Source organism: Pistacia vera, unplaced genomic scaffold (genome assembly GCF_008641045.1).
Source record: "Pistacia vera cultivar Batoury unplaced genomic scaffold, PisVer_v2 Contig35, whole genome shotgun sequence".
NCBI classification, from domain to species: domain Eukaryota; kingdom Viridiplantae; phylum Streptophyta; class Magnoliopsida; order Sapindales; family Anacardiaceae; genus Pistacia; species Pistacia vera.
The window spans coordinates 357,050-366,838 of record NW_022196168.1 but is presented as its reverse complement, the minus strand read 5'-3'; the positions used below and the strand labels follow the sequence as shown (position 1 = coordinate 366,838).

General features: G+C 33.5%; 1 protein-coding gene and 1 long non-coding RNA gene across 3 annotated transcripts; both read left to right on the top strand.

Moving 5' to 3' along the window:
- The first annotated feature begins 1,247 nt into the window (after nt 1–1,247).
- LOC116139346 lies at nt 1,248–3,234 on the top strand. 2 transcript variants are annotated; one of them, XR_004129440.1, is made up of 4 exons: nt 1,248–1,960; nt 2,101–2,205; nt 2,287–2,367; nt 2,768–3,234. It is a non-coding gene; the product is annotated as an uncharacterized LOC116139346 (long non-coding RNA). The 2 variants fall into 2 exon arrangements; XR_004129439.1 differs by having other exon boundaries at nt 1,248–2,205.
- Nucleotides 3,235–4,353: 1,119 nt separating this feature from the next.
- Nucleotides 4,354–7,869, top strand: LOC116139313 (methyltransferase-like protein 2). The gene is made up of 9 exons (XM_031424990.1): nt 4,354–5,241; nt 5,385–5,571; nt 5,661–5,800; nt 5,998–6,031; nt 6,473–6,548; nt 6,735–6,912; nt 7,048–7,137; nt 7,252–7,351; nt 7,651–7,869. The coding sequence occupies exons 1-9, from the start codon at nt 4,954–4,956 to the stop codon at nt 7,797–7,799; spliced, it is 1,242 nt and encodes a 413-aa protein (XP_031280850.1). The 5' UTR covers nt 4,354–4,953; the 3' UTR covers nt 7,800–7,869.
- The last annotated feature ends 1,920 nt before the right edge of the window (nt 7,870–9,789 follow it).

The following is a 9,789-nucleotide window of genomic DNA, read 5'->3' as shown; positions in this document are numbered from 1 at the left end:
GTTTATGGTGTTAGGTTCAAGTGGTAGAATATGTTAGGTTTTGGTTTCAGGTTTGCATGGTGGTAGGGTATAATCAGTTGGGCATGGGAACCTAAGGGCAATAAGATCATTTTACCCCATTTCTGTTGAAACGAACAAAACTGATTGACGACAGGGGTTTTTGTTTAATTCTTGGTACTTGAGAGGGTTTTCAAAGTTTGAGAAAACCTTGGGAGGTTTAATAATAATCTCTTAATAATAATAATAGTAATGAGTTAAATTGTTTGATTGAAACTGATAAGTTAATTTGTTCAATTGAAACTGATGTATGTTTGTTAATTATATGTGGTTGTATGCTTATTAAGAAACTGTGACTATATTTGTTTGTTTATAAGAATGTTAAAAAACGTATAACATATTTGTGTAGTTTGTTTTATGATGTTTGTGGAGTTGATTAGTTGTATGTTGTTTGTTTGTTTGTTTTTTATAATGTAGGTTGAAGCAGGTGTTATTTGATTTAAAAATTGAAGCATTTAGTACTGAGTGTGAGATATTGAAAGTTGATCTTGATGAATTTAGTTATATAGTCATGATTAAAAATATCAAAACATGTGTTACTTATGAGCATGAGGTAGTTGAGTTATATCCAGATGAGAGATTTAAAGTAGAGGCTAAGTTGCATTTGTTTGTTGCTAGATATCCAATTAGGGTTGATAAGTATATGCAATTTATATTTTAGGTGTATAGGATATTAGATTTTATGTTGAGGCATTGCCCTTAGACAATATAGAAGTATTAGTATTGATGAAAGGTCATTTAAGCAATGAGCTTATAGTAGAAACACCCTTAAAACTGAACCTAATGTCAATACTGAACCCATGATTGAAATTCCCATTCCTAATGAGCCTTGTAATGAGAAAGATCCTAAGTCAGGATTAGATGATGGGGGTAATCAGGATGAATTTCACTAGAGTGATGATTCTGAGGATGATGTAGATAGTGCTAATGGAGAGGGTGGTAATGGAGAAGGTGGTAATCAGGGGTATAAAAATGGAGGAGTGTTGTCTGATTACTAGTCAAATAGTTAAGATGGGGTAGGATTAGGTTCTAATGAAGAGGATAATGCTGTTTCTAGGATGAGCAAAAGTATGAAGAGGAAAGAGTTTAAATACGGTCCTGATGGAAAAATTTATTTTCAAGTTGGCCAGGTTTTTAAGTGTGTTTTATCACTTTAGGAAAGTGTCTAAAGATTATGTTATGGTTTGGTGTTACTAAAATGTATAATGAGGGGAGGAGATTTAAAGCTGTATGTAAACAACCAAGGTGTCCTTTTCATGAATATTGAACTTTGATCATTGATAGGAAATCTTATCAATTAAGGATATATGAGCATAGTCACACTTGTATGAGGATTTATGCAACTTCAATGTGGGTAGTAGAAAAATCGGTTGACTTCATTACATCACATAAAGGCTCATCCATTAAGCCTTTAGATGATCAGTCTGGTAGGGTACATTATCTAGAGTTGCCAAAACATAAGTTTTATATAGCTCATCTGTTAAGCCTTTAGAAAAATTGTTTGACTTTATTAGATCACATAAAGGCTCATCCATTAAGCCTTTATTAGATGATAAGTTGGGTAGGGTACATTATCTAAAGTTGTCAAAACAGAAGCTTTATAAGGCTAGGAAGGAACTGGGTTAAGGAGAAGACAGATAAAGAACATGCTGATTGATTTAATTGGCATTGCAAGTACAATCACAGTGGATGTTACTAATCTTGGTTCTTTCATAGATGTTTGTGTTATTAGAATAGATGGGGTGGCTAAAACACCTAATTTTAAAAGATATTTCATAGGTTTTGAAGCACAGAAAATGGGGTTCTTAGAAGGGTGCAGGCCTTTTATTGGTATTGATGGAAGCCACTTTAAGGGCCATATGGGGGAATGTTTTTTACTGCAATAAGATGGATACAAACAGCGGTAATTTTTCACTTGCTATTTCCATTTGTGAGGTGGAAAACAATGACTCATGGGGTCCCATTCCTTAGTCCATTGCATTATTTGATCATCTCAACATGGCAAACTGATTTTTATGTTTTTTTTACCATTTTTACTTGCAGAGGGGCAATGGTTCATCTGATACAGATTTTAGACGTGAAGCCCCCTGAATTGAAGCTGGTTCATTTGGTGGCATGTCAAATTTCATGCAGCAGCAAATTTTAGAGGTAGTGTAAATCCTTTCTTTAAAAATTTTCATATTTCATCATGCAATATTAATATCAGTATTTGATATGTTATCCTAATAGGTTCTCAGCATTGCATTTAAGAATCTTCTAGTCAAATATCAAGCCAAGTCTTCAGCTTAACATAGCAACCAAACCTAAGAGGTACAAGTGAATTTATTTTTGTCTTTAATATGAAATATAATAATGACAAGAGTTTATAACATTGCAATGTAAACTAGTCAAGTAATGGTGTTCAACAATGAGAAGAGTTGTTTAGTTTTTGGGCATGATACAACAGCTGTTTTTTGAAGAATTTTTGGTGAATTTTAGATGATGAGGATGTGCATATAGGAATGTAAAATCTTATGCAGATACAAGTGATTTTCTTATTACTTTTGTTTATGGATTTGAGTGTTCTGTAGTCATTAGGTGAAAAGATTGATCTATATGTACACAAATTATATTGATCTTTATGAAAACAGATTATGCTTTCATTTCAATTTATGTTGTTTTAATATTGTTTTTGGGAATGTTTTGTTTTGATTAAAAATCTGAGCAACAGACTACACAAAGATATTGTCTCAGAGGGAGAATCGGAGAATGAAGAAATAACGGGGGTTGTTAAACAACCTGAGAAGTGCTATCCAAAAGAACGAGGAAAGCTTGTGAAATTTCCTTATAGCAGTTATATGTGAGCTCTTTATGGAAGGGACCAATCGAGTAACGAGTCATCTGTTGACAGCCGCAAAGGGTCTTTAGCCATAGTTCCTGCTATCCCCGTTGAAGACATCGAGGTGAACCTTCACTCTGACATGGATTAGCCTATGCTTCAGTCCCAGTCCTCTCATCCACTGGATCTGTCAGCGCCCAAGGGTAAGAAGAGTAAAAACAAAGGACGACGATCCTAGCTTCTTTTTCTTTTTCTTTATTGTAGAGTCTGCATGCTCTCTTTGGACGTTTGTGCCTCATTTTGTGTTTTTGTTTCGGAGCCTGCGTGCTCCTGTTTAGACCTCTGTGCCTTTTTTTTATTTGAGCCTGCGTGCTCTTGGGACAAGGGTGTGTGTGCCTTTGTCGTTTTTGTTTGTTTTTGGCCTATGGGCCGTTTGCGTTACTCTGTAACCTTCTTCTTTTAGTTTATAAAGTTTACTTAACCAAAAAAAAAAAAAAAAAATTATGAGCATTTAACAAAACACTTTTTCAATTCATATCAGCCATGAGCATTTGAAAATACATTTTCAGTTTACACAAAAAACTAATCAATTTCCACAATAACAACATGATTAAACAATACAAGATCTTTTTGTTCCTTTTTTCTAGCTATTTCACTTTTTCTTCTAAGTTCTAAAGCCTCCATAGCCTTCACATTCGCAGCTTCCATGTCTGAAACAAATGCCTTCAAGGCTTCAAATTCTTCAGCCCTCACAGCCTCATTCTCCAAAATTTGCATCCTACTCCTCAGATTTTCCATCTCTTGACTCTCCTGGTGTTCAGCTCCTCTCAGTATAAACACCCATTTACTTCATCAGGATATGGCATCCAAAATCGAAAATAACCACACTCATTTCTGGAACAACAAAAATACAGTTTGTGGGGACTTCTTTCTGATTCAGGGATGCCAATATATGTCTTCCTTCAGCATTTGCAATGTGTATTTTTGAACATTATGGTTTCATACTTGGCGGAGTGCCTGGGCTCTTTGGCTCAAAAATTGGGATTGAAACAATGAGTTTAAGGTGTAAACGGAATCGGTTTTGGCTTGGTTGATGAAATGGGAGAAGGCAAATGAAGTGTTTGAGAGGAAGAAGATGGAGACTGGTTATACAGAGGGGTTTGTTAGAAAAATAATTCTTGTAAAGTTACTGTGCAACAGAAGCCAATTTAAATTTTCAAAAGTTTGGGCAATTTCGTCATTTCTACTATGTAGTTTTTTGTCCGTATCCAAGGGTAATTTCATCATATTGGTTTTTATAGATCTATTACTCATTTAATCTTTAAAAATATAAAAATCAAATCAATCAGGGGCAATAAGGTCTTTACTCGCTTTGCAATTCACGACAGCTACTAGCTAGAGTTGAGTAAATATAAATCGGCCTATTTTATAATATAATTTTTATTTAAAATAATTTTTCCGCTTGCTGTCTCACAAATACGCTGAATCATCACTCAATCAACTTGTTCTTTAAACTGTCTGTAGATTAAAGAAGAGCGACCTCGTCCCCGTACCACTCAAAAAACAACCCAAAAAAATGGAAAAAAAAATGTATGCAGTGTTCCTCATATTAATGGGTTTTAGAGAGTTTTTATAGATCTTTATTTTCTGGTTTTTTTTTTTTTTCTTCTTTTGCGTGTGAAACTTTGGGTTTTTCTGAGTTTGAAACAACTTAATAGGCTTTGTATTTTCTGGTTTATTTATTTGTTTGTTTTGAGTTGGATGATGATGAGATTGTTCTTCTGTTTCAGTGTTTCCTTCAAATAATCCGTGGATAGATAATGGCTGCTCTTCTCTGAGTTTTGAGAAGAACATTAACTTCAACTGGTGTTCAAATAATTGACATTTTCCTTAATTCTTTTTCAAATTATAATTAATTTTTGGTTTCCTCTTCTTATTGTTGTAATGATAAATTATTTAATTCACACTTCCACATGTAAAATCAAACAAATTAAATTAGATTTTATACAAAATAACAAAGTTTTTCTTTAACATCTAGCTTTGCATTTGGGGGTGTCAAATAACTTTTCATAGAAATAATGAATAACTCAACACAGAAGGATGAGCATGAACTATCAACGTTTCTCGATTCCGGTATTTACCGATTCCAAAACTCAAATGCGGTTTTCATAGACCCGGTTCGTGTACTCAACCGATCCTATACCGGGTTTAGGGTTTCCGCATCTGCATATTACTCCCGTTTCTTGGAAACCAAATACGCCGAAAAAGAAACCAAAGTTTCTTCAAATTCAAAGAAACGAAAACGAAAGCAGAAAAAACCCCACATTCTTAACGAAAGAGAACGAGCTGCCGATCAACGTCACCAGGTAACCATTGGTTTTTTTAAATTTTATTTTATTAATTCAGCATAGAATTTGATAGGTCTCTTGTTTAAAATTTATTTTCCTGCCAATTCTGGTGTCAACTAAAACTTGGAGTTGTTTGGATTCTGTTGTCGTGTTTATTGCAGGAAGTGAAGCCGGTGTTATTGAAGGCGCATGAAGCTCTGTTAGGTGCTACAGATCTTTTAATGATTATGGGAAAATTGAGGACTGAGATTTGTTCTTCATCAGAATGTGGTGTTGAACAATCGTTTGTTGAGCTTGGAAGAGTGTGGCAAGCCCCTATGTATGAGATAACTTTCAATTTTAATCAAGGTAACGAACTGCAGTATTGTAGTTTTTATAGATGGTAATCTCTTTAGGTATTTTTGTCTTTGAAGTTGAACTTCATAATTGATTCACAGGTTCCGAAATTGATCGATGCAGTGAACAGAGGGTGCTTCCTTTGTTTAATAATTTGGTTGCTAATGAGACTTGTGATGATGTGGAGGCTGAAATTTTAACCAGAAGATATATATTGCCGAGACAAAGTTGCTTCTTCATGGTAAGCTTATATTTTAATTTTTCCTTTTTTTAATTATCAGAAAAGAAAAGGCCTAATTTTTTTAAATCTTTTTAATCTTAGTCGTCAGTAATTGATATGTGGTAGATCCTGTTGAAGTTACTTTTGTAAGCATAATTATGAATATTCGTAACACGAGTCTTACATGTTTCTGTGTGTTTGTCTTTTGTCATGAGAAGTCTGATCTGGGGCAGATTCACAACCTTATTCCGGGTAACTACCGCTTTTGGAGCTGAGTTTTATTTGTTGAGTTTGTGCACTGTTGTGCTGGCAAGTTGTTTTTGTACTTGGAAATCTTGGCTCTAGTTTAATTTTGCTATGAGAAGCTGATTGATAGCTTATTTTTGAACATATTATTCTCCAAAACAGACACAACTTTGTTTTATATTGTTTATTGAATTTTTATACCAATTCTAGATATATGATGTTAAAAGCACTTTTTGGTTTAAATCATCCTCAATGTTTTCTTTGTGTGACTTAGGCAGACTGTTAGACCATTGCAAACCCACTACTAAAATACTAAAATTTAATACCCCGTTCAGTTTATAAATTCTTGCAGTTTCACAAAAGATTTCTTAGATGCTAGAATGTGATTAGTTTAAACATTGAACTGTCAACTAATTTTTGAGAATCTTCACTTATTCTCTTTTGCAGCTGAATCTAATTGTGGTTTCAATCTCATAGTGATTGATCCTCCCTGGGAAAATGGAAGTGCCCGTCAGAAATCATTGTAAGAAATCATATTCTTTAGTGGTTTAAAGGCTTTCCAGCTTCCAGATATATGCAAGTTGCTGCTGATAACTTATTTACTATTTTTTTCACGATGTTATATGCATGACTAATTCTATGTTGTAGATACTAATAGAACATTAGCCAAAATGATCATGATATCATTCTGTTTTCCTCATCATCATAGGTACCCTACTTTGCCGAACCGGTATTTCTTATCCCTTCCTGTTAAGCAACTTACTCACACAGAGGGAGCACTTGTAGCCTTATGGATGACTAACAGGGAGAAGCTGTACAATTTTGTTCAGAAAGAGCTATTTCCCACATGGGGAGTCAGCTATGTGGCTACTTTTTACTGGTTAAAGGTGATCTCTTTTTCTCTTTCTCAATTGGTAACATACTCAATTATTCCAGCTGGTTCTCTCTCACTCACTCACTCACTTGTTATAAACTTGTGAAAATAATTTATCATGCCAATAATTGGGTACTTAATGTTACAGGTGAAAGGAGATGGGTCACTGATTAGTGACTTGGATCTCTTTCATCATAGGCCTTATGAATGCCTTCTTCTGGGATACTGTTCGCTGGAGGTAAGTTTACATAATGGTTTCAGGCTTAGGTCTAATTGTTTATTCTGCTGTTATTGGATGGTATTGTCTTACAAGTTTTTTGTTGTATTGCTTATCTCTTTGCTTGTTTTGTAGGAAGCTAACTGCAAATACCAATCAGGATTTAGAGCTATAAAGGATAATCAAATCATTATAAGCATTCCTGGAGATTCCTCAAGGAAGCCTCCAATTGGAGGTATTTCTCACTCAGATTTTTATTTAGTATTTTTGACTGCATATTCAAATACACATATCTATCAGAACTATTTTTGCTCTTGTTTGATATTATGGCTCTGTTTTCTGACATCTTATGTGATATTGTTTTTGGATTTCTACCTCTTGGAGACAAAAAGTGTGTATTTCTCATTTTCCAAAAATCTTTTAGGTTTACTGCAGAATTAGCTCTGCTGCTGATTTTTACCTTTTAGTAAGCAATAATCTTTGGAGAAAACATATGCTTTCTGTAATTTAATTAGTAGTTTCTTGCCATTGTAGAGTTGCTCCATGAGTATGTTCCTGGGCCTAGACCTGCCAGATGTGTTGAGCTATTTGCTAGAGAAGTGACCGCTGGATGCGTTTCTTGGGGGAATGAACCTCTTCACTTTCAGGACTCAAGATATTTTTCTGGGAAATTAGACGACTAACTCATCCCCATGAAAGCCTTTTTTTTGGGCGACATACAGATGTTGAACTCAGGGTATTCTGCATTTCTAAGATACAGCATTTCTAAGATACATTTGTTGATTATGATTTTCCCTTCAGCCAATAAAAAAACTTATGATACATATGGGCATTGGGATCAAGGCAAAAAAGAGCAGGATAACTAGATGTAAATATAGAACAGAAAACATGACAAGTTTTATTGTCCTGCCTTCCCCATTCAGTTAAACCATGATTTACTTTGAATAGGCTTATTGGCCGAAGGATTAGTAGAATCTTAAATGTTAATTGTGAATTGAATTATCTTGATGCATAAAATATATTGATATGTGTAGGAAGCTTTATCATTGCTTGAGAAATGTGATTATGAGATGCATACATTTCTGTGGAACTCAGGCGTGCTGTTAAGTAAATATGAAATTGTTGCTCAGATTGTAGGCAACTCAAAGCTAAAGCTATGGATGTTTGATTGATGGTTTACCTTCACCGTCAACATGGAGTTGTGTTTGTGTTTGAACAGAGAAACTTATATCAGAAGAACTCCACCTTAATTTCATGGTTAATTAGGATAAATATTTTGGTTTAGTAGACCAATTAAAAGAAAAAAGAAATACAGCTGCCGTGGACCTTTAGGAGGTATCTTAAGGGAGAACGACATTTTCCCACCCAAGGTTTAGTGAAACGGTACTTTTTTACTCGTCAAGTTTCAAAATGACACTTTCTCACCTTTCATTATGTTCTGTTAGTGTTTTATATTAATATCTTTAATATTTGATTTTATAATTTTTTATTATTTTATATCATGTCAACAATTCAGTTATCAATATATCCACTGTTAATATAAAATTACTGATATGTCCTCAACCATATATGAGAAAGTAAATTATCAATTTGTCCTTTCAATTTTTTTTTATTAAAAATAATGTTTTAAATGAAGTTACCATTGGATTTTTTTAAAATTTAAAACCCTTAAAATTGACATTAATATTTAAATACAAATAAAACTAAGTCATAACATTATTAATATAAAAAAAAAAAAAAAAGATGCAGATTGTAAAATTACAGTAGAATTAATAGAGAATTATAAGAAAATTTGTCAATTGAAACCCAATAAAAATAGAGAAAATACAAACAAAATAGGTTTCCACAAACTTTCTACCAAGACAAAAAACGGTAGTGTAGAATTAATAGAGAAGCAAAAGTATAAAACTAAGTAGCCACAAATTACAAAAATTACGAAGAGGAAGCTTTGCCTTATCAAATCAGGTGCTTAAATTTTATAATAATTTTTGGCGTTGATTACATTACACCCAACCTTGTCAACATAGTAAATATTTTTTCTCCTTCTAATAACTGCTTCCATAAGCTGGCCTGGAACTAATTTTTGCTGTCAAAACCGTAAATTCTTGGGATAATTCAATCTCCTTGCCTTCATGATGTCTCCATCTTTCTAACATGAGCTCTACATTTGAAATCATTGCTGGAATCATACCCTACGCAGAAAAATATACTGTTCTTTAATATTTTAGTTACTTTCAAAGAATTTGCATAGAAAGTGTGGTAGCCCAGCTTCCGAAGCTTAATCTATCTACTACAAAATTAATACCCATGAAAACATGATCACAATTTTCTTAAACTATCGTCATGCAACAACCATTGAATAAGTACTAGAAAATTTCCTTAAAATTTGTTAACATAGTATATTAAGATAAATGTACTTTTGTTGCATGCTTAACTGAAATCTCTTTAGAAGACAAAAGAATTAGTGGGTACTGAAATCAGAAAACTATATTTTTTGCTTGTGGATTTGGAACATAAAGGTTGCCATCCTTGCTGTTGTTGTACCTTGGCAATTGTTGATGCGGGGATGTAGTTGGCAATATGTAATGTTAGAATTTTAATTATATTAGAATTCTTTAATTGGATTGGTCCTACACTTTTAATATAAAGTGAATGGACGGTTGTGCATCTTGG

What these genes read in the sequence shown, in the direction of transcription:
- LOC116139313 (XM_031424990.1), top strand. Translation starts at nt 4,954, where the DNA reads ATGAATAACTCAACACAGAAGGATGAGCATGAACTATCAACGTTTCTC. An exon ending in GACAAAGTTGCTTCTTCATG is followed by an intron (nt 5,801 to 5,997) that starts GTAAGCTTATAT and finishes TGTCATGAGAAG; the next exon opens with TCTGATCTGGGGCAGATTCA. An exon ending in CTACTTTTTACTGGTTAAAG is followed by an intron (nt 6,913 to 7,047) that starts GTGATCTCTTTT and finishes TTAATGTTACAG; the next exon opens with GTGAAAGGAGATGGGTCACT.